At 45.4% G+C, this 24,237-nt stretch overlaps 1 protein-coding gene across 1 annotated transcript in view; it reads right to left on the bottom strand.

The window, feature by feature from the left end:
* The window catches only part of LOC117006370 (acyloxyacyl hydrolase-like), a 137,117-nt gene that overhangs the window by 112,628 nt on the left and 252 nt on the right, over window positions 1-24,237 (bottom strand). Inside the window, exons 2-6 of the mRNA XM_033078763.1 lie at window positions 23,498-23,723; window positions 21,097-21,577; window positions 12,177-12,283; window positions 11,511-11,647; window positions 252-406 (exon numbers count right to left, since the gene is read on the bottom strand). Coding sequence (XP_032934654.1) covers window positions 252-406; window positions 11,511-11,512 — 157 coding nt within the window. The 5' untranslated portion in view covers window positions 11,513-11,647; window positions 12,177-12,283; window positions 21,097-21,577; window positions 23,498-23,723. The remainder of the gene's footprint in view (window positions 1-251; window positions 407-11,510; window positions 11,648-12,176; window positions 12,284-21,096; window positions 21,578-23,497; window positions 23,724-24,237) is intronic.

Consider the following 24,237-nt stretch of genomic DNA (forward strand, 5'->3'; position numbering starts at 1 on the left):
TTCAGATGCCATTCCCCGTAGAGCAAAAACATGATCTTTGACAAGCAGCCAGTCAAAAACAAAATCATAAAATAATTCCAGATCCCATTATGGCCTTGAAAAATCTTCAGTGACTGTTTCAGACTACAAGTATTTTGCAGTACAGTTGTTGAAATAGATAAAGGAGCAATTTACGATGTGAATAGCAACTCTCAGCTCACCAGTGAAGTAAGGAATTAACTAGTCAGGCAGGTCAACAAAACCATACATACCAACACAGGTGTGTCCTTTGTACAGCCCAAAGGGGAGGGAAGGGGGTCGTGGGTCTTTTCCACGAGGTGGAGGGGAAGAAGAGGCACTCTTCAGCAGAAGTAAGAGCCAGAGGATGCAGAATAAATTAAGAAATGTTTGCCTAGACTCCTTCATCCTAAGGAAGAAAAAAAGGAAGAAATCAGGTGGAAACAGTGCAAGTGGACCTGTATTCCCTCGACTCTCAGGGAATATCTTGCATCAGTGGAGCTTGAGGAGAAAGGAAATTGGCATGCCTGTGCAGCTGTAACTAACACAGGGACAGATTCCAAGCAGGGACAGAGACGTTTGCCCTCTCACAGGGTGCATGGAGGACCCACACTCACACATCACAGGTGCTCTCCCGACCCCTCAGCCTCTCTCAGGCCCTGCCATCCATTAAACCCAGCAGAACCCACAGACCTGAACAGGCTGTAAACAGGCTGGGAGGATGTCCCTGTGGCCCTGGCCCCAGGTTGCTCTTCACACCCCCACACGACCCCACTGCCCCATGTCCATGTCTTCCCAACCTGCTGGCCTAGGAGGACCTAGAGGGTTGGATGAACAGCTCTGGTTCAGCGCTCCTGTGTCTCCTGCAGTAGCAGCAGATGACTAATGACCTTGAACCACAGTAGTTGCCAGAGCCACTCAGCAATAATAACACAAGACACTCCCCTCAACCACTAGTGTTGCAAAAAGGGGAAGAAAAAAACCAACTGTATAAACCCTTCCCCCTGTGCCGTCACTCCTCTGCACTCCTCCACAGAAAAGAAAGAAAATATCTCTCTGGCTGCTTCTGTAAAATTTCTAACCAGGGTTTCCATTTGGGAGGACCGAGTGTGAAAAATGAAAGACGCTGCTCAAGACGGAGCTGCAGGGCCAGGAGGGATGGGGCTGCTGTGCTGGGGTTTTGCCAGGGCTTTAGTTCTGCTGCAACTGAGGCATAGGGATGGGAGACTGCTGTCAGTGTGAGGTTAGCATTGGGAGCTGAACCCCTGCTCCCATCAGCTTTGAGTACATTTGCTTGCAGCCCCCAGCTGCCCAAGAGCCTTGAGAAATCCTGCACTGTTCCTACTTTGGTAGTCACAACAACTAAAGGTTTCCCTGGCTCTATATTTTTTAATCCCTCAGACAATGCATAAACCAGTCATGCCCCAGCCTGAAGCAAATGCAGAGTAAAACATGTTTAAATGAAGTGACTTCAGAGGTGAAACAAGTCCAAACAGCTATATCCCAGACACTGTAGATGCAAGGATGGCTTTAAGGACGTGATTTAGGACTGAGGAACTGGAGGGTCAATGCTACATCCCACCTCTGCATTTTTGTATAAACCTGGGCAAGTCTCTTCCCCTCACAGTGGGTAATGTGTACTCATCTTTGCATTCCTTATCTGCCTCTTTCAGAAGTGGGCGGGCTACATGGGTTGCTAAAGGACAATGAGGAGACTGTCATATAAATGCCTCACATGCTTCCCAGGAATAATTAAAATAGACTTACACATGGTGTTGTAAAAAGAAAAACTAGAGGACATGTTAAAATCAGCAATTGCCAGCCAGTTCCTGCAGACCAACATAATCACACATCGATCAGATCGGTTTCAGTATTTTATGGTTTTTTTTTCAAACCACTTCCTTCCTTTGGAGCCTCCCCTATGACTTTTTAAAGACAGTCCCAGAAAGTTTGCCTCAGCTTTGATAAGGAGGATTTACCTTGTGCTAATAATGATATAATCCAGTGGCTCTGGAAAAAAAAAAAAGAAATGAAAAATAATATAAAATCTTCAATATGGATACAAATCACTCTGTATTTCCATTCTTTAAGCCAAATCATTTGCTTTCAAATGTATGCTTTCCTTTGAAAAATATAACAACTAATTAAACCCAAAATGAAGGTAATAGCTGTTTGCCTGAGTTTTGCACAACTCTTTATGCTTGTCACTCTCACTATAGCTAGCAACACTGGTTTTCTTTCTTTTTTTTTAATAGTAAATAATGAAAAATCATACTGTAAAGTACCTTATCCATATACCAATCCTACTGAAATCTGCAGGATGTTTTTCTTAATGCTGTAAAAACTTGCCATAAAAAGACGCTGCTACAGCAACTGCAGTTCCATTAAACCCTTTTTAGCATACATATCTCTTGGTTCCCAGTGACACTTTGAAGTCGTTTAAAACTCTTCATATTGGCACATGAGGGCTTGCTGCAAAAGCAGAGTGCTAATAATAGGCAAGAAAAACCTTCCTAGCAGAGAGGTCTTTGGAATGGTTTCTGCTTTATATCTATTGCAAAACACAAAGCAAAACAATGGCACTTATAAAGAACAGAGATAGATCCCAAGCTGCTCCCAGGCATGTAAACCTGCAAAGCATGTATCTGAAGCCTGTAAGCAGCTGTGTTATTTTCTTTCATTTTAGCCTGTGGAAAGAGAGGTTAGACAACTCCGTGTGTAACACAGAGCTGCTTTGTACTGCACCTTGCACATTAACCAAGCTCTTAAACCAATTGAAAAAAAAAAAACCCCAAAGCTTTTAAAATATGCAGTCTGGTGAGAGAAATGAGAGATTTGCATACTTAGAGACCAGTTGGAAAGGTGAAACACCACTCTCCTCATCCCCTCCCCAGACTGGTGCAAAATCTTTCCTCTTCCCACACAAATCAGTTAACAAATCCTACTTTTTGCCTAGCAGATTTTATACTACTTCCAAGTCTCTGACACATTAAGACCTAAAGCTGTCTTGGTATAGGAGCGAAGGAGCACTTGATGTTGCCTTTTAATCTTAATAAGTGCATAAATGATGTTAATGAGAGTTTAAAAAAAAAAATTAGACCTGTCTCAAAAGAAGGGATTTGATCATAAATGATAAATGCTTCCATTAGGTTATGCACAACACCCAAGTCAGAGAAGCAGACCTAGGTCAAGGGTGCTTCAGGAGAAGCTGCCTGCCTAGAAATAAAGAATGTGAGAGCTGGAGCAAAGGGAGTTCTGCCCTTTGCAAAGCACCGAGTGCAGAGAAGAGACGTGTGGGGTGTACCCTGTCCAAAGGGTCTGGCAGGGTCACCCTACAGCTTTTGACCATCTTTGTCTCCTCAGCTCTATTGTTTTTTCAATGTGTTTGCAACCTGCACTTGCAGCAGGTCCAGCCAGGTGGCAAAGAAGTATAGCTCAGGTGGGTTCTCAGAGCTGGTGGGGCTGCTTAGGGTTGTTATAGCCCACTAGTGCCTCAGAGCCCTGACACTTGCCTTTGGGGACCATGAGAGCCAAGTGGGTAGAGGAATAAACTCTGCAGAAATGCTCCTGGACACTCCATCCCACTGTGGGTCTGCAGGTACTACCTCACCTAAATAGTGCTGAGAATGCAGTCAACATTTTGTCTCTCTGAATCTCCATGTGTGGCTTTTGAAGAGAAGGCAAGGACAGTCCAGAGTCAGAGGTGTTGTGACATCACCACCCCTTGCAGATGGGAAACCCTCAGTGCCCTGAAATAACCCAGTTCCACAGTGATTTACTTGCTGAGAATGTGCAGTTGCTTCTGCTATTAGGCAGAAGACACAGAAACTGTTGAATTTTTACAAGGTTGAATTTGGACTAATTATAATATATGCATAAATAAATACACATGTATATCCATGGTACACACTGGCCTGCTCGCTGCTGCTTCCTGCTAGGGAAATGGGAGGGCCCACAGCTCCCTCCATTTAGCACACAGATGAGGAGGGATGTACATTACTCTGCAGGGTTTTGGTTAAATTCTGCTCCAAAGCAAAGTTCTGCAGGTCTCTGTAGTTGCTCTCAGGATGCCAAGACACACTGAAGAGCTTGCTCAGCTCACCCAGCTTGATCCAGTCTATGTTTTTTGGGAGTTTTAGCACATGTGGGGGTCTGCAGAGCTAAATCCAGGTCAGTAGCCAGTGTGATGTGTGGGGGACACACCACATAGGAAAAGGCTTTGGTTGGGGGTCACCAGAGAGGCCACAGGGGCTAATGATCCATGGAGTGACCCACTTGGTAACTCCCAGCCCAAGCATGCCAGCCATACCCTCAAGCCTCTCTCAGTTTAAGCAGAATTGAAAGAAACTCGCACGCATGATGGTTGCCAAAAAAACTGAGGCAAAACATGCAAAGATAAGCCTGAATTTCCATAATGGCAGAGCAGTGTTAGGGTACATGTGTAGCTAGTGAAGAAATACAGTCCTCTAGACTGATCCCAAGAGCAGGAGTGTGGTTTCTGGAGTTTGAAGGACCCACAACACTTCTCCATTTCTCATATTTCTATATGAGTTCCTGACAACTAGTGTACATTAGTTTGGTTGGTGGTGCCAAAATCAGCTAAAGGACAGATAATGGTTTCAGCATCCATCTTTGCTACCCCTGATAGAGATGCAAGGGAACTGAGTTAGGGTTTGTGATTTCCTGACTAAGGTCTTAAACATGATTTAAGAGTTACCCCTTCCCTGTAGGGAGCAATACGTGATTGCCAGTAGAACTGTGAAATGAGATGTGAGGAAGAAGTTAATTTCAATGCTGCTTTCTATAATGGGTCGCTAAAGATCTGTTCATGTATACAGCAAATACATTGAAAAAAGCTATTGAAAAGAAAAGAGGATGGAAAATACTTCAATGAAGCCCCAAAATAGGACAAGCAAGAATTGATTTGTGATCAGTCAGGATTATGGGCCACTTAGTTGAAAAAAGAAATATGAAATAGTTATCTTACAAACGGAGATCATCTGGCAGTGTATATATATCTATCCTATTCTATCCAAGTCACTGCACACATTACTGAATTTTTTTTCCCTGTTTGGTTAGATTCTTTTACATATTGATTTTTAAGATATGCATTTTTTTCTCTTTGTCACATTCATGCATGCATTTTTATGATGATTAAATGTTATCTTGGAAGGTTTTTTTCCCCTTTCTATTTGACATGCTGTTCAGTTCTTAAGGGAATAGATATAAGCATTGTATTTTTATGTCTGGAGTGATAAAACCTGCAGGAAGAAACCTTTAGATCACAGATACCCTCAGTCTCTTTTCTTACTTGAATTTTCAAAACAGTGTCCTTTGCGCCCTTTGACTCTGAAGTTCCCAGAGGTTTCTTACATTGGTTATTTCTCATTACTGCTCTCCAAATTTCTCTGACTGTCATAAGCATCTCTGCAGTTGGTGCATTATCACTGGCACGGATGAACATTTCCAGAGCCCCATGTGGATTTGCAACTGTACTACAGCCAACTGAGTCATTCCCTCTACCCCAGTTTTCTTATCAGTTGCTGCTTACAGTTCAAGTTGTACATCTATTTCAGACTCTCTCCATCTCATTGTCATTCAAAGCTGCAGAGAAAGCATTTAAACCAGTATTTTCTTACACTCATATCCAAAAATTTGTTCCAAGTTATTGCCATGCTGTAGCTGAGATGATTATCCTTTTATTCTGCCACCTTTAATGAAAGTAACTGTCTCAGCCTGCAAGGCTGTTGATATCTGTGCCCTTAGAAATGTAAATCACTGACATGACTTACTTCAGTTTGGATACAACAAAATGTGGGAAAGTTTCTTAAGGTTTTCAAACCGGGGACCCATGAAAATTACAGCTACCTCACCTTGCACACTTATTCACAGCAGGTTGTGCACTTCTGGGAAGGTCTGGCTGTTATAAGGTTGACAAAAGCAGGTGACTTTGGATTGTCTACTGAAAATGGTTTTCTGCAAAGTGGAGATCGGATTAATTGGATCTTCAAAGTGTATTTCTCACTACTGTCTGTAAGGAGCCCTATAGTGATTTACGTGGTGTAGTGGTGAACTTGACAGTGCTGGGTTAACAGTTAAACTTTATGATCTTAAAGTCTTTTTCCAAGCTAAATGATTCTTTGACTCTGTGATTATTGGTGATGCAGTACATTTCCTTAGTTGCTTGATTGTGCAGAAAAACAAACCTGGCTGTTATGTTCTTACTGTGTGCAGATGACCTTACAAATCCAGAAGTAATTTTACATAGATTTAGCAGTTTGAGTTCTGTGGGCACAGCTGTGGGCCTTTTCCAATCTAAAGAAGATAGAATTCTTGCTTTATCAATACACAAATACCCCAAACCCTCAACTATGGCAATTAAGGAGTAAGAGAGTGTGGCTATATTACTGAAAGACCTGTTAGAGGCCTTAGATAAGAGAGTCACTCAGACCCAGCTGTAAATACAAGTCAGGAAGCTTGGGACAGACTCTCTGCTGTCCTGCAGTTTAGGTACTCATTCAAATCTCAGAGAAGTGAGATCCAAGGATTACCAACTCAGAGTGACTATTGTCCTGCCATAAATAGCTAGTAGTCTGCTAGGCAAGCCAAAATCTTGTCTACTGCATTAATCCCTGCTGCGCTATTGCTATTGCATTGGGTTTTGTCAGAAATGCAAGTACTTATCAGGCTCCCAGTTTACTGCTGATGAAGCTGTGGTGGAGGGTGGCAGGGCAAAACCTTGCCCCAGATGCTGTCAGGTTATAAGCACTTACAAGGGGAACATCACAACATCCAAGCAGAAGAAAAAATGCTTCATTATACTTGTTCCATTTTATCTTTCCTCCACTAACTCAAGTAAAAGAATTGCAGCTCAACAGCCTCTTAATCTCAAAACAGAACAGGTGCCAATAAAAGATTAATTCTTCCCAGTGTTTGGGCTAGGAAGCAGTGCTGAATGTCACCGGAGGCATTTTTAGCACATACCAAAGTTCACAAGATTATTTAAGCATGTTGATTGAGGCTTGTACTGGGACTTCTGTGCTCAGAAATAGGATTATGTGGTGGTACTTTGCCATTCAATAACAGGGTGGGGGATGTTTGGTCTTTTTTGTCTTTTTAAATAGACGTTTCACTGATTTGGTTTGATAATAAAAGACATGCAGCTGAACTGGACAAATTCCATCAGCAAAATAGCCCTTCAGGAATAGTATCCATCACCCATAGGTGAATATGAATAGGCAGTGCAGGCTGATTTTTCAAATATTGGTTAGGCAAATCATTGGCCAGCCATGTAAAGAGTCTTCATGTTCTTTAGAGAAGCTAGGCTGTATGAAAGAGCTCAAAGCACTTGGAGGAATATACATCCTCTAATTCAAGAAGATGAGGGCGATGTAGCAGTCAATAAAGATCGCACTGATAATCTAGTCTTACACAGACAAGCCAAACTCAGGCACGAGGTCATCCCTTAACATTTCACCTTTCAGATCATAGAATCATAGAGTCATTTAGATTGGAAAAGACCTTTAAGATAATAAAGTCCAATTATTACCCCAGTGCTGCCAAAGCCATCACTAAACCATGTCCCCTAAGCACCACATCTACACATCTTTTAAATACCTCCAGGGATGGTGACTCAGGTGCTTCCCTAGGCAGCCTGTTCCAAAGCTTGACAACCTTTTCCATGAAGAAATTTTTCCTAATACTCAGTTTAAACTTCTTTACAATTTGCTTAGCTCTATCACTGAAAATTCATGGGGGTTTGTTTGCACTTGTCTGTCTCTTCACTTGCGTCAAATTTTATGCTGATATCCAACATCAGTGGTTTAGACTTGTATATATACAAGAATATGACAAAGGCAGCTGTTTTTATTTATCACTGCTCATAGCCACCTCACCATAAAGCAGACATGTTCATCTCCAAAATGGCTCTCTATTCAGAACACCTTTCATCTTTTCTCTTTCCTTGTCCTGTCTGGGCATCCCACAAATTTACCTCTTTCTTCTACCTTTACTTTTTCCTGTAGCTTCAGACTCAGAGCTGTATTTTCATTTACTTTCTGTCCCATTCCAGAAGTTAGGCTATTGAAGAAAATATTCTGTTAAACCCAGCAGTGTTTGTTCAGACCCCTTCTTAAGGGATATGGTGAGGTAAGCAGCTGGGGCTCGATGCAAATCTGATGTGTTTTTTCAACTCAGAAGAGACTGGAGAAGAGAACCTGGAGAAGGCAGGCATGACTCCTGCCTTAAAAATGAGGACTGGCCCCATGAGAATCAAAAGCAGCAGCACAATGACCATCAAACTGTTAGTGAGGGGCAAAGCAGGCACTGCATCACTCTTCTTCCCCCACTCAAGCTGTGTCTTAAACACAGAATATTTCTGTCTGGTCATCTGCCTGGTCTCTGGCTCCTCCACACACATTGGAGTCATTAAATCATCCATTAAGACACCATCCTTCATGCACAGTGGGATGGCTGCCTGCCTCCATCCCTCTTTATTGGCTTCCACAGTCCTTTTCAGCCAATTCAATGAAATATAAATAGCATTTCAGAATAAATGTTCACTCTCTTAAAATACCTTTTTGACGTCTTTCTGCTCTTACTCTGGATGCATAAAAAAGAGCTGTAATATATTTCAATGAGTTATTGAATCCTTTTTCAATCCTGATATATGGTCAGTACAAGGTTATTTAAATATGAAGGGTATAAGCAATAGGCTTAGGCAAAATCTACACAACTAAATTGTTCAGAAAATATGAGCAGGTAGTATTCTGCCTTGCAAATCTGTCTTCCACGGTGAAAGACTCCAAGCCTGGACCACCGCACTTTTTGTTCACCAGAATGTCCACAGCCGTGAAAATGTATGATTCAGGCTTTCCCATCCCTTTTCCTTTTTAAAATATTTTAAAGTTTGTTTTTAAATTAAGCTGCTGGACACCACACCAGGAATTCTTTTTTCTTTGCCTAAATACTGTAGAGTGAATGCTGTACAACCAAATGATAAAAACAAAGACAAGGATTCAGTAATGTTACCCATGGTTTTACTGAAGTGTGACACAGAAGTAGTATCTCCCCCATCTTCCTGGCTTAGAAAACAAATTAACACTGGAGTATTTGTGTATTTTTTCTCCTTGTAACTTTTTTACCACCATTCATCATTTAGCCTCAGCGTTTGTGTATATTTAAAGCTATCAACATAAATTTGCAACAAAGCTTGAGGGTGTTAAACAACCTCTAATAAAACACCTTGCCCTCACTGGAGTATTTTCTCAAAATGAAAATATCTGAGGAAACATCTTGTTCTAACATTATGCCCGGAAGATAACAAAGTGAGGACCAAATTAGTTTCCCCCCTGCAAACCACACCTCCTGAAGGAAAAGGGCACCTCAATCTCTTCTGGAAGAATGAGTAAATGGAAACGCATTTTGGGGACCAAACAACAAATGCAGCTCTCTCAGTCTCACAAAAACGTAGCAGACAGGCATCCCAGCACCAATCTCTCATTCCTCATTAGATCCCCATCACATACATCAAAGCAAGCAGTCACTTTCAGCAATAATCAAATGCCAAGAAATTATTTTCAGGGAGCAGAAGTGATAATAATTGTATATCTGAGTATGCCCGAATCTAGTCCCTGCATACTGGAAACAGCTCTTTTTGCAGTCTCTGTGTGTGTTTCACTCTGTACAGCAGAGATGCTGCAGATCTCCAGCAGGGAGCCTGAATAATCTTGCTTCTGAGTGATACAGTCATAGTGGTGTTGGGAAATGTCCAGATAAAAAAATAATGTGCAAGATAGGGAATTTAATTTTGTATTAGGAGCTGGAATGGTAGTAGACCAAAGTTTCTTTTGGGATGCGGCAGAAGTGAGTCACAGTGTATGTAAATGTCCAGTTACTGAGTCTGTGGTTAACACCAAGTGGGGTAAGCCTTAGACCTCGAGCCAGGCTACTAAAGTTATTTTTGTAGCTCTCCAGTGATCTGGGTATCTAGCTCTCACCAATGTTTCTCTTCTTCTCAACCCCTTCACCTTTTCACCCTCTGTAGCCAAATTCCTTGAATGCCCTCTGAAAAGGAAGTCCCCTGGCCCAAAACTCTGAGGTGGAAACCATGAAAGCTGGTTAAGAAATTTTAATGATGCCACATTACTTGTTTCTGGCATTTAGCAATGAGGAAGTAAGAAGAGGTAGAAAAGATAACAGAGTCATGCTCCTGCCCAAAAGTAAGCATCTGGGTTTTGTTGTCTCATTTTTTGATTCTTTATTTCCCCTGATGACAGATGGGTTTTGGCAAATGCTTAGCACCAACTTTCTGAAAATCAAATCCCTGTGAACCTTTTCAAGATGAGCAGCCAAGACCCAAAAACATCATTGTGGCAAAATTTGTATATAGTTTAGAAACAATTAGATGCCAATTAGGTAAAGTTGCCCACACTTCTTTCTTTTTTTTTTTCTTTTTTTCTTTTTTTTTTTTTTTAAAAAGAAAGAAACTATTTATTTTCCCTGAAGTTGATGTCCTTTCCAGTCTTTCAAATCTAAAGAACACTTGCCGTAGATGTATTTTGTGCATCATCCTATTTTAGGCAATAATTCATGATGCAAAGTTCATAATTCATGTGTCTAGATCATTCCTTTGTTTTAATCCTACATCCAGTTTCTTTTCATGATTGGCAAAAATAACTACAGTCATTGCAGATGAAGGTAAGCTTTTAACTAAAACTCTCTGTCCATATTTATCTGGTGCCTGCTTGTGTTTTCATAAAAGGGACTTGAATTTTCTCCCACCAAGAGTGCCATCTGTTCCATGGGTGCCCAATTCCCAACTTTGCCAGTACACAACACCTGGAATGGTATCCTTGGTGTACCCCAGCATCCCTGAGTAGGATCCACCTCACTAAAGGGCTCCCTTAGCACTGAGGACCTGTTTTCCTCAGAGGATGGCAAGCAATTCTACCAAGGAGGCAAGAGGTAGGATGCTTTGTACCACAACAGCTCCTCCATGCTTAGCAGTAGCTCTCAGGAAAACACCACGAGATGAAGTCAGAGGTGCATTCCCTTGCCCAAGAGATGTGAGATGTGTGGGTGAGCCCTAGGCACAGCTGTTGAGCTGTCATTCAGGCTGTCACAAAGTGGTTTTCATCCCCCCACAGCAGAGGGTGAGCAAATAGGCCATAGGAAAGCAGGCTGATGGTGTGAGAAAAGCTTATCTGATGTTGTGAGATTACAGGTAAAAATGAATCAGTCCCTTCCTCTCACCAAGATAAAGAAGGACACAGGTGAATATGGGCTGTCTGAGGTGGTATTTTGGATTAGCTTATAGGAAGAACAGCCAACATGATTTCCAGCTGTATGCCCCAAGGAAGATCTTCCAAATTTTAATATACTGAACAACCAAAGACTTTATTAAAATTTGACCTGCTAATGGACACTGCTTATAAAATCAGTATGTCATGGAATTTTTCTATCCTCACCTTAACTCTGTACTTTGCTCTTTTTGAGATAGTGTGATCACTCACATGGTAACATGGGCCTCCAGGGAATGAGTGGTGGATCCTCAGCCTTTTCAGTGGTGCTTTCTGCCTTTCCACTTCAGCCATCTGGGAGCACACATTTAGAGCTTCCCCTCACATTGTAGTTCTCTCGTAAGGAATTTCTGAAAAAGAATAACCTCTCAGACAGAAGCTATATACTATATTTATGCAAATGCTTCATTCTCCTGGTACATAGGTAGCTAAAACTTTCATCATTCCTTAAAGCTGATCACTTCTGCTTGGAGCACTTAGGACACAGTACTGAGCAAATCTTCCATTCCATAAATATTTGATTTCAGCATTTTTAAAAAAGGGCAGTGCAATATGCAGAATTATTGTCTGGTTTTTTTTTTAAAGGAAAATTCCACATGTATGCATGCGTGCACACAAACCAGATACATCCTGGCAGAAAAGACTATCTGGAATGATATTTCTTCTGTCACATTTACGGTGAAAGTGAAAAAAAAAAGGAAGCACATTCTTTTTCTCTTTGACTAAAGATAAATATCTCAGCAGGACAAGAGCTTATTGTAACTGTTTATTTTAAAATATTGCCTGATTGTTTGAGTACTTTTATTTCTTTGGTGATTCAGCTGTGAGTGGCAAAGGTGTTGTGAGCCATTGAATGGCCTATCCATCACACTTACTGACCTCTCTGTTCAGGGACCTCCAAATCTTGGCTGCAGGCTTCATTTTTGTGTCCACTGCTTGGGCCCTCAGCTTCCCAGGTATAATATAACCCCTTGCTGTGGTACCGCCTGAAAGAGAGGAATGAGACCATAATGTCAGCCTGCCCTTGAAGTGGGCATGCATGCACTTGCTAGGACTGTTCCCAGGACAAGCTGTTTCCTGCGTTAGAAGCAGGCTGGCCACTGCAGTGGAATTGAGGAGAGAGTACACCAAGATGAAAGAGCTGGTGGAGACCAGATGAAGCCTTTGGCAGAAGATCACATTCTGTGAGAATGATGATTCATCCCCTGCCTCCTTGAGCAGCAAAATTCCTTGCTCCTCCTGACACCATTTTCTCCCCTCTTCTTCAACATCATGCTGTCACACATGGATGAAAACAAGCATACATGCATTCCTAGAAGGTGAATTTTGGCTGTGTTGTGAGTCTGTAGCACCAATGAGCAACAAATGCATTGTCTTACCTACACTAGGGAAAAGCCAACAGAGATTTTCCAATTACTCTCGCTGCTTATTTTTCAGCATAAAATCCAGTAACTTCCCTCTACTGGGGATTTGAAAAGTGGTGCACCTCACCAAAGTCAGTTCTTGCACTGCAGGATCAGATCCTAGACTGAGTATAAATCAGTCATAGGTGCTTGAATTAAGAGAATTAATTAATATGACATTCCCATCCCCTAGAGGTTCAGACAACAATGAGGAAGGCACGGCACAGGCTGACTACAAACCAAATATATTAATCTTGCATTTGTCCCAAGTGTGACAGACTGCTGGGAGCTATTCTTTGTGCTCATACCAGGGGGAATTGATGGGACCTTATTCTCAGCAGGAAACGGTTCATGCAAGAAATTAAATTTCCCAATGTCATGAATAAATCCCAGGATTCTCTTCATGAGTTATTTGGCATCAGTTGCTCCAGTCTTGCACACCAGTTTTATCATCCACACAACCACATCTGTCTTTCAGAGATGAACAGTAATTATCTTCATTGCAATGGTAGAATCTAATTCTCTCTTACCTTACTAACGCAGTTCCTTTCTTAAAGATAAGCACATCTATCTCCCCAAAACAGATAGTGTGTGCTGGAAAAAGATACGGAGCATTACCAAATATCCCTGGGAGTCAGGGATGGCTGCCCACAGGAGTCTGTGGTAGGTTTCAGAAGCTGGAAAACTGTAAAGAAGGCCAATGGAAATAGGCCTTCACTAGCAAGGTGATACTTCACTAGATACTGCAAAATGCCTTTTTAATGTACTAATCTGTCAGCAAGAGAATTATGAAGCCATTAATAAATGGGGAACACTCTAAAGTTCTCATCTCACCATACCATAACTTTTTTCTATTTCAATACATAGCATAAAATTGTGCTTCTACAGCATTTTGGCTTCCCTGATTTCTTGCTAGTAAGACAGGGTGGTCTCAGTAGCACTAAGATACTAATTGCCATCAGGAACTTGGCCAAACAAGCAATTACATGCCTTCCCTCTCTTCACACTGTGGAAAGCTCAGCTTCAGCCCCATCCAGCAATGATGGGGTGTAAAGAGTCGCCTTTAATCTCCTGGACCTGACATGGGGTGTGAAGGGCTCACACACCATAGGGATACTGGCAACATCAGGAACTGCTTGCTCCGCCAAGATGACCTTCCTACACAGCTGCCCCATTCAGCAGCACCACTGGGGAGGCATCAAACGTCTGGAGATGTCTCCCAAGGAAGCCCTCAAGGAAGAATTTGCATGCTGGGAAGAGGGTGCAAAGCCATGGAGACTGTCTCCTCTGAAGCACCTCTCCAGGCAGGCATCATGCCAAAATACCTGCCAGTGCCTCTGATTAGGGAGATCGGTTCTGAAAGGCCTTGCAGAGGTGCTGGAGTAGCACCCTGCTCAGTCCTTGCAAAACTCAGCATCAAGGGTCTATCAAGTCTCATCAAAATGTGAGAAGAAAGCAGTGTTCCCCCTACACCTAGAAAACTGCAGGTTACAATTCCTGGCTGCCAAAGGCTCACCTGGCAGTGGAGGCTATTGATGCCCATCCTGGGGTAGACAGAACAGCCTGCAAGGTGTTTGTGCCCGGGTCCAGGCTGAATACAGTGCTGCTGCTGGTTGTGCTCAATTTCTTTGCTCTGCATGAACAAATTTATTAAATCCAAAACACTTTTGTTTTTCCTTCCAGATGGGGTGATTTGAAGGAATACATGCCAGTCACTCGATTAATTAGCTCAATTCAAGAACGTGTCTTAGCTGCTGAGTAGCCTTCTCAATTCTGGAAATTTAAAATTGAACCAAACCAATGAAGGCAATTGCTACTTGCTTTCTTGATTTTTTTTCCCCTACAAAGACAGCTTTGATTCATGGCTGCAGCTAGTCCTGTGTATGCCACAATAGTCAGGGGCTTGGACTGCTGTTTTCATATTAGAAATGCATTTAGGTGAAAATACTGCTATTCATTCTGTATGAATTGATGGAGCTGTTATGTGTATCTCTCTGTGAATCATTTACAATGTCAGGTGGGACAGTTTTCCTTAGGCCGTTGCAGGTTTGGAGATGGAGGTTCTGGAACTGCACGAAGGCCAGAATTTCTGATCAAAGGAGGGTATCAAGAATTCTGCAGTTTGACTTCTTTTCTAGGGGGTGTTGGGGATTGAGTTTTTCCCTTTCCTCTATGGAATTTTCCTCACGACATGCGAAGAAAGCCCTGATGGCTAGGCCCTAGTGCCGATAGGCTAGTGACAGGGAGAAGTGGGGGAAAGGTGAGGGGAAGCAGGGAGGAAGGAGGGGGGAAGGGAGGGGGAAAACCATGAGATAAGCCGCAAGTAAAGGAGGGGGAGGCACTTGCTCGTCCCAGTTTGCTTGTGAAGTTGGAGGAGAACAGTCACTGCTGCTCCCCCCGCCCCTGCCATCCCAACGCCAGGAACCACTTTTTCTGCTGTTGGATCCCCGCACTGCTGCCTTCTTGCTTCAGCCTATCTCCAAGCACCCTGCTGAGCACCAGGACCGACATCGTGAGCAAAAGTCTCTCCTCCATCCCTTTCCCACCTGGGACACTGCCACCATCACCCCCAGCCCTCCTTCAGCTGCACAGGACCTGCTCCCACCACCGGTAACTGCAGCACAGGGAAAGGGTGCCTGTGGCCAAAAAAGGACTGGAACTGAGTTACTGTTCTGTTTTTCTTGATTTCATAGCTGTTGTTTTGTTTGTCTTGTTAGATACACTAGTAAAGAACTGTTACTCTTATCCCCATATCTTTGCCTGAGAGCCCCTTAATTCCAAAATTGTGCTAATTCAGAGGGAGGGATTTATTAGCTCCATTTCAAGGGAAGGCCCTACTCTCCCCTAGCATGTATCTGTCTTTTCAAACCAGGACGGGGGGAAAAAAAGAAAAACTTCTAATAATAAGTGAAAAAAATGTAACGTTTTGATTCCAACTTTTTATGGCACTTGAAATCTTAGAAATAAAAAAGGGTCTGAAACTAATTCTTTTCAGAAGAATCGTGACCCAGTTGTCACAATCCAAAAGTAAACTGAGCAGGAAATTTCAGTCACTTGAGTGTCTCAGTTTTCCTTACTGAATCAGTGATTCAGCTAAATTCACACCGTTTTTGTGTGTGTTAAGTCTTTCTTCAGTGGTATTTTCCAAGAGAATCGCTGCCATTTTCCTGGCCAGTACAGCATTACCCCAGTGTTCCCCTTGCTCTTCTGCTGTGTGGAGCACCCACACTGGCACTGTGCTGCTTCTTCATGTGGACTCAAGATGAAAACACTGTGAAAACACTGTGATGCAGCTCACTCATCTAAACAGGGCACTTCCACAAAGCATAATAGCCATGGTTCAAAATAATAATAATATTTAAAATCTAAAATAAGGTTGCTATCCTCACTTCATCTTTTGCCTGAGCATAGATGCAGGTATACAGTATTTTTGGTGGGGAGCGGGCTGCTTATTCATGTTGCTACAGCCTCCTCTCCTTACATCCTGTCACATCCAGCCCCAGAAATCTGTCACCTGCCATCAGCTCTGATATTCTCCATCCCTTCTCACCTCGATAATGCCTCCTGGAGCATCCAACACTGTGAAGCTGTAAATGAGCTAATTTCAGGCTTGTTTCTTGGAAAAGGAAACTGAAGGACTTGCCCCTTTTGTGTGTGCGTGTTAGTGTGTGTGCATCTACCTGCAAGCTGCCAGATTTGATGAGAAGCTGGAGGTTCAGAAGTGGTTTTATGAAGAGTTCTGTTGAGGACTTGGTAAAAGTCCTTACTGAAGGAAAATCTCTGGCTGGAAACATTATCAGAATCTGGAGAAGCCACCCACACACCAGCCCATTTTAATGCCTCAGTTTCCAGTGGACTTTAGACTGTGATGGAATGAAGAGAACCAAGAGTGTGAGATAAGGTTTATGCGAAAACCAGCTTGGCTGGATTGTACTTTGACTACAGTAAATTCACGAATACAAGCCGCACTGAGTATAAGCCGCATCTCTGGGTGTTGGCAAATATTTCGGTTTTTGTCCATAAATAAGCCGCACCCGAATATAAGCCGTTCTGTCGTTCGCAGCGAGGACCCGCGTGCAATTAGTAACAGAACCGCGGGAGGGCGGGGTTTACTGGCTGAGCTAAGGCTGTGCAGGCTCGGCCCGCTAGGGGCTGCTGACGGGGCCAGGTGGCCCAGCCCGGTGCTGCCACTGGGCTCGGTCACCCCGGGTCGGCGCTGCCCCGCGGTGGCAGGCAGAGATGGAGCTTCCCCCGCTCCTACGGCAGCGGCGGCGGGCGGGGACGGAGCTTTCCCGTGCCTGTGGCGCCGGCGATGGGCAGGGACGGAGCTTTCCCGCGCCCGTGGCGCCGGCGGCGGGCGCGGACAAAGTACCCCGCCTCCTCCCCGAGCCGCGGCAATGGCTGCGCGGGGCTCCCGTCGGCTCCCCAAGACGCGGCAATGGCGGCGCGCACTTCCCCCCCCCACCCCAAGCCGCGGCAATGGTGGCGCGCACTTCACCCCCCCCCACCCCAAGCCGCGGCAATGGTGGCGCGCACTTCCCCCTTCCCCCCCCCGGGCCGCGGCAATGGCTGCGCGGGGCTCCCGTCGGCTCCCGGAGCCACGGCAATGGCGGCGCACCCCCCCCCCCCCCGTCCTCCTCGGGCTGTGGCAATGGTGACGCAGGGCCCCCGTCGGCTCCCCGGGCCGCGGCAATGGCGGCGCCCCCCCCCCCCCCCGTCCTCCCCTGGGCTGCAGCAGAGGAGGGAAGAAGAGAGCTCTCCCGCCTCTCTCCCCGCCCCCTGTGCTGCCTGCAGGGAGCCAGGACAACACAGTAACACTGTAACAATAGCGGAATGCCGGCTTTTACTGGCAGGTGCTTGGCTCAGCGCCCTGGCTGGCACGTCTGGGGTTGTAAACGTCAGAAAATTATTCATATATTAGCCGCCCCTGACTATTAGCCGCACTTCCGGGTTTCCACCAAAATTTTTGTCAAATTGCTGCAGCTTGTATTCGTGAAATTACTGTACTTTGGATAAACAAAAGGTTGGACACGTGTAAGGTATCACTGCATGCCTCCTGGACGGAGGACAGAAAGGGGCTTTGAGAAATGCCAGAGACTGACAGAGGGTATCGTGAGTGAAGGAACATGAGCAGGGGGACCTTTGTGGGTGGAAAACACCCGGAATAATTCTACTGGTATTCTTTAAATGTCACACTCTTGGCAAACAAACGTTTCACATGTTTCTCTGCTGTATCTCCAAGTTTTTTCAAATGCAGGCTTTTGCTGCTTGATTGGGGGGGAGGCAGGGGGAGCGGGAAGCTATGCCCTGGGAAAAGCTTGTGGATGAGCTGTTTTCCTCAGGGAAAGATGCAAGCAGTCAGTAGCTTTGCACAGTGTACTGTCTGCATCCTCACTGTCCTCATTTTAAGCATATATAGAAAACTTGTTTTGATGCCTGGCAGATTCCTACATGGCTGTTCCTGACTTCTTCAAAAACTACCCTGACAATACAAACTCCCTTGTTAATTGCCAGAGAATGAAGTTCCACAGGCTCAGCCTCTCACATGCGCATGGCCTGCTGGTGGCACAGCCAAGATCTCCAGGGCGCCTTTGCCCCTTGGGGAAGGTAGGTGGGAAGAAGATATTAAACCTGGGGCATTTCAAGAGAAACCAAGAAGGTACAGACATACTTCATTAAAGAAATGCTGCTTCTTATTAAACAAAAGACAGCCAGCCTCCCTCTCCCTCACAATAACCAAGAGGAATCCCAAAACATAATCAGTTTAAGCTGAACATCTTGTTGCTGACAAGATTAAAATAGACTCATAAAGTTTCATCAAGGGAAAACTGAACTCTAGCACTCAAATCAGGCTGCAGAAACCCCTAATGACAACTGAAAAAAAGTCATTCAAGACAGATTCTTAAATGTCACAGGAAAGAAAGCCTGCCCTTGGCTTCATCCCTTGGCAAAATTTTATTATCTCTTTCCCCTCTCCTCTTCTATATGCACTGCTGTCTTGTGGCCATACCTTCCCTGGGCTGAAACTACAGGCCAGCATTCTACTTGGAACACACAGCATTTGGTTCCCCAGCTTTGTGGCAGCCCCATAGGTTACATCTTACAGGAAACGTCTATAAACAAGAGGCAAATCGGATGAGAGAGGGTTCGGAAGAGCCTCCCAACATGAAGAGGCTTGTTTGGCTCTTTCAAGAGAGCATAATACCACAATAGCTGCTGTTCTCCACATAGCACCTCCACTGAGGTGCCTCCAGTGAAATTAGAAACTCTCTGTTGAAAACACACATCAGTTCAGAAAACTCTTCTACTTCCAACACCATCCTCTCTACTTGGAGAAGGCTTATGAGATGTTTACTTTGCTCCATGTGTGTCTCTGCAAGCTAAGCATCACCAGACAACTCTGCTCTTCAGTGATGTTCAAGGTCTCCCAGCAAGAAGCAAAAATAGAGTGTAAATATATGTCACTAAATGGGTTTGAAATGGTCTCCTTACCCTCAGGAAGCTGTTGTAGGACAGCACTCCCTGATTCAGCACTTTGAAACCAACTTACAGTAGTTTCACGAATACAAGCCGCACGGATTATAAGCCGCACCCCCGGTGCCTCGACAATGTTGCTGTCTTTGTCAATAGATAAGCCGCACCCCGAATATTAGCCGCACTTTCGTTCGTCGCGAGAATCCGTGCGCAGCTTTCAGAAATTGGCCAATTAGTAACAGGATCGCGGCATAGCGGGCTTTACTGGCTCGGGGCGGGGCCAGGAAGGCTCGGCCCGCTCATGGTTGCCGACGGGGCCGGGTGGCCCAGCTCAGCGCCATGGCTCGGCGGGGCTGGCCGGGTGGTGCTGCCGCCGCCGCCGGGCTCGCTGGCCCCCCTCTCCCGTCAGCACCGCCCCGCTGCCGCGTTCGCTCACCCGGTTGGCAGGGCTGCCGCCGCCGGGCTCGCCGCCCGCCCCGCTGCCGCTTTCGCTCGCCCCGCTGCCGCTTTCGCTCGCCCTGCGCCGCGCCTCGCGAGCGCCGCGCCTCGCGAGCGTCGCGCCCGCCCCGCGCCGCGCCCGCCCCGCCCCGCGCCGCTTTCGCGAGCGCGGCACTTTCGCTCGCCGAGCGCCGCTTTCGCGAGCGCCGCCGGCAGGGCTGCCGCCGCCGCCACCAGGCTCGCCGGCCGCCCCCTCCCGTCTGCACCGCCGCCGCGTTTCCTCGCCCTGGCCGGCACTGCAGGCCCCCGCACCGCCGGGCTCCCCCACGCTGCTGGCCCCGATTCTGCTGGGCTTCCCCCGCTGCCACGCAGCCCCACCCGCCGGCCTTCCTGCTTCTGCCATGCTCCCCTGCACTGCTAGCCCCAGTTCTCCCGGGCTCCCCCGCCATGCTGGCTCAGGCTCTGCCGCCCTCCCTGCCCCGCTCCCCCGCCATGCTGGCTCAGGCTCTGCCGCCTGCCCCCCACACTGCTGGCCCCGCCTCTGCCAGGCTTTCCCACCTCTGCCGGGGCCGGCCGGGCTCCAGCTTGGCTTGGGGCTGCCGCGGGCTCTCACTTCCGTGTTGGCAGCTTTTAGAATTTTGTTAATAGTTTAGCCGCCCCGGAATATTAGCTGCACTTCCGGGTTTCCACCAAAATTTTGGTCAAATTGGTGCGGCTTGTATTCGTGAAATTACTGTACTATTAAAATTCATGGCTCTCCCAGTATCCATTTTATGTATAGTCTTGCCCTCAAAATCTTGTGCTTTTAATGCCACTCTCCTCTCAAGTTTCAGCCTGATTTAATTCAGAAAGGATTCTTGTTTCAGTTCTTTAACAGTTTCATTCCCAAAGATGCATGAAGCAGCTGGAGTGATGTTGAATAATCAGTCTCTTGCAGTGACCAGAGGTACACAATCCAATTACACACCAGACAGAAACATAGCCTCTGAGCTTGTAGCAAAATCTCTGTAACAGGTAAAATTGCCTTCTCACACAGGCCCTGATCTAGCTTGGTCCATGAACACTCACCTAAATTTAGGTGCCTGTTTATCAAATTGAAATCAAGTGTCTTTTGCTGCATAGGTAAGTACTTTGTTAATCAGGAAATTTGCTTAAACTATGTGGATGATTAATATACAAATATAATTATCATCTAGGGAGGGAGGGAGCACTGAGCAAGTCTTATCCTGATTTATCCAGATGCAGGGAAAGCAATGACAGCTCAGCCAGCAGTGTGACAAAAAAATCTGTCCTGTGAATGTCTTCCAGAGTTTGCAGGGATTTTACCATTACCTCCCTGAGGGTGCTCTAAGGGGAAGGGCTGTCATATATGTAGTATTCCAGACAGCTATGATATGCCCAGGTCACTAAGGGCTGGATTTATTTATTTTTTTTTTAACTCTGAAAAAGAATGGAGCAAGAAGGGAACAAAATCTCACACTTACCTTATGCTCCTTAGATGAATGACTTTCACATGACAGTGAAGCTAATTCCATTTACTTGTCAGTGAAGAAGCAAAAAAAGAGAGAAGGGGGAGATATGGCAGTACAGGAGTGTCCTCCTACTCCCAACGTCTTTCTTTCTGCTTATTGATCAGGATTGGTAGCTTGAATCACTATAGAGCTGGATGCATCAGAAGCACCTCTGATCACTGAGTCCAATGCAATGAAAAATAGCCAAAGAGTAGATGCATTCAGGGGCTTTTCATGCCCATGCTCCTCTCTCCATCTTCTGAGAGGAGCATGTTTCTTCTTTCATCCCTCCCTCTTTTGAGAGCTGGCCAGAGGCTGTGGTATTGTAGCTGGTGGCCTACAGGGCAGCTAAGGGGATGCAGGGCCCCCTTGCAGTTCAGCTGTCTGCCAGAGAAGACAGAAATTTGTTCTGACAAGTTCCCATGCAGGCCTTCAAATTCTGAAGACAAGCACCCTAGGCAAGAAAAATGCAATTCTGGTAAGCCGCACCATTTTGACTAAAATTTTGACCCCACCCCAGAAATGCAGCTTACACTGAGGAGCAGATAATATGTGAAAAAATTCCTGAAATTTCAAAACCTGGAAGTGCAAGCTGAGGTGCCTAGCCAAGCACCTGCCAGTAAAAACCAGGATTGCACGATTGTTACAAATTGGTTACTCTATTGCGCAGCGGGTGGAGGCGGGTTCCATGCCAGCAGCGCAGCGGGGGAGGCAGGGGGCTCCCTCCTGCTGGCCCCACAGCCTGGGGGGGTGGCAGGGAGGCTAGGTGCCCGCCTCCCACCGGCGCCGCGGGAACAGGAGCGGGTGGGGTGGCTCTGTGCCCACCTCCCACCGGTGCCGTGGGAGCGGGGGGCTCCATGCCCGCCTCCCACTGATGCTGCGGGAGTGCGCAGGGGGCTCTGTGCCCACCTACTGGGCCACCTGGCCCCGTCGGCAGCCCCGAGCGGGCTGAGTCCCCACAGCCCCGAGCTGAGCTAGTAAACCCCGCCATCCTGTGATTCTGTTACTAATTGGTAACTTTGTTGCATGCGGGTCCTCGCTGTGAACGACAAAGTGGCTTATAATCAGGTGTGGCTTATGTATGGACAAAGAGCTAAAGGTTGTTGACATCCGGAGATGCAGTTTATAATCAGGTGCGGCTTATAATCTTGAAATGACTGTAATCAGGATCTTGCACTGTCATTTTACAACGCTAGAGAGTCAGCACCTACTTGCCTTTTGAGGATGATATCTCTTCATCTAAGGTTTAATGAAAGAGTTCTCCTTACTGAATAAAGAACTGCTTCTGAAAAATGGTAATAAAAGTCCTGTTTCTCTGACACATAGCTTGCTTTGTGTACTTGCTTTGTGTACTTGTGCTCTTCTCATTGTCCTTACAAGTAGAACAAGCAAATGACTTAAGAAGATACATCTTTTTCTTGATTCAAGTTTTCTTTTAAAGAATATATTAACTTTCAAAAGCAAAGTTATTTCCAAAGAGGAGCTAAATTAGACTGATTTTTTTTGTTTGGTTTTTTCTTGTTCTCTCTCCCCTTTATGGTTTTTTACAAGTAATTACCCACTTAATGTTCTGAAATTATTCAAAAAACTTCAGTAGCAGTTCTTTTTCCTTCTGCATCTCCTTGAATGTGAAGATCTAAAAGCCTTTTTGGAACACAACAGCATGAGCAAATGGATTTGCCATTTTCATTCTTGCTTTCCTTTTTTTTTAAAGAATGGAAAGCAGTGGGATATTTCTTCATCATTTAACTTTTTTTTTTTGTTTGAAATTTCATAGTGACCAAGTGAACCTGTATGACAGCTCTACAAACTGAAGGCTGGATTCTTCTTTGCACCACAGCCTTTCAGGTTGCTGTAGGAATGCGGCTAAAATATCTGGAAGGGCTATTACGCCGACGCATCTCTTGAGCCTCTTCTTATGGCAGGATGGTGGACACAAATTTAGCATTCCTGCTCATTCCTCCCACACTATGCAAAACCCATACAAACATCCAGTCAAGATGTTTTCCAAAGAGCCAGGCCATGTGAGGAGCTGGGGATCCTGCAAAGTAGCACTGCAGGAAGCGGTGAGATAAGAGCCACAGAGCAGTGCTGTGGTATCCATCTGGCCCTGGACCTGGATCCTTCTGGTCAGGCTGCATCCACCCTGTGGGGTCCCAGGGCAGGACAGAGGGTAATGGGCTGTGTCATCTGCTGTGAAAGGAGAGAGCTCCCAGCCATTCATGCTCAAGAGCTCCATGCTGCCTGAGTGGTGTTCATGTGCCTCAGTGTCATGTGGATGGGCACAAGTTGTTAGTAAAAACAGAGGGCTGAGTTATCAGCTCTCCTCCCACCAGCTCCCCTGGGTTCTTGGGATGGAATTAGGGGCACTCACCTTAGTGGAGGAGGCAGGTCAAACCTTTATCTCCTGGTCAAGTTGTACCCTGGAGGAGGGTTTTTGTTTATGCCTCTCTGATTGTCAAGCAGATGTTTGCCTGCTAAGACCACAGCATTGGAGTACCACTGAGCTGGCAGTGTGATTGGCTCTTACAGCTTAGGAGTTTCTTAGGTGTTTCTTTTACCAGCAAAACAATACCCATCGGAAGCACCAAGTCTGAAATCTGTAAGCAAAAAGCAAATCCAGCTGAGTCAGGGTAATTAAAACATCTCTGTTCTGCTCCAAGCTTTATCTGCATTAAGGTAAGAGGCAGCATCAGCATCATGTAAAGAAACATGTTCCTACCTCCATCCCTCGCCCCTGCGACCTCTTAAAAATCCCTTATGACAGGCAGTGCCTTTGCTTCCACTATTTCCTGACCATGGCTACCTTTACTACAGTCTGGCAATGCTCTGAGGAATAAACCATCCCAAATTCACACAACCCATGTTGTACATCTCTGTTCTCATTACGACTGAACCTTTTTCTCAGGCCACACTTCACCATAACTTCTCCCTCCAGAGTTTAACTCAGTCTCTCTTATTAACTAACTTTTCATCCATTACCACCAAACCCAACTAATATCTTCTGCAACATTAAGGCATTCATAAAATACTGCAAGCACAGCTTCAGAAAGGCACCTTCCTTGGGACTTTGATGCTTGCATTCCTACAATGTTCCCATTAACTTCCTTTTTG

This window comes from Catharus ustulatus, chromosome 1 (assembly GCF_009819885.2).
Source record: "Catharus ustulatus isolate bCatUst1 chromosome 1, bCatUst1.pri.v2, whole genome shotgun sequence".
Taxonomy (NCBI): Eukaryota; Metazoa; Chordata; class Aves; order Passeriformes; family Turdidae; genus Catharus; species Catharus ustulatus.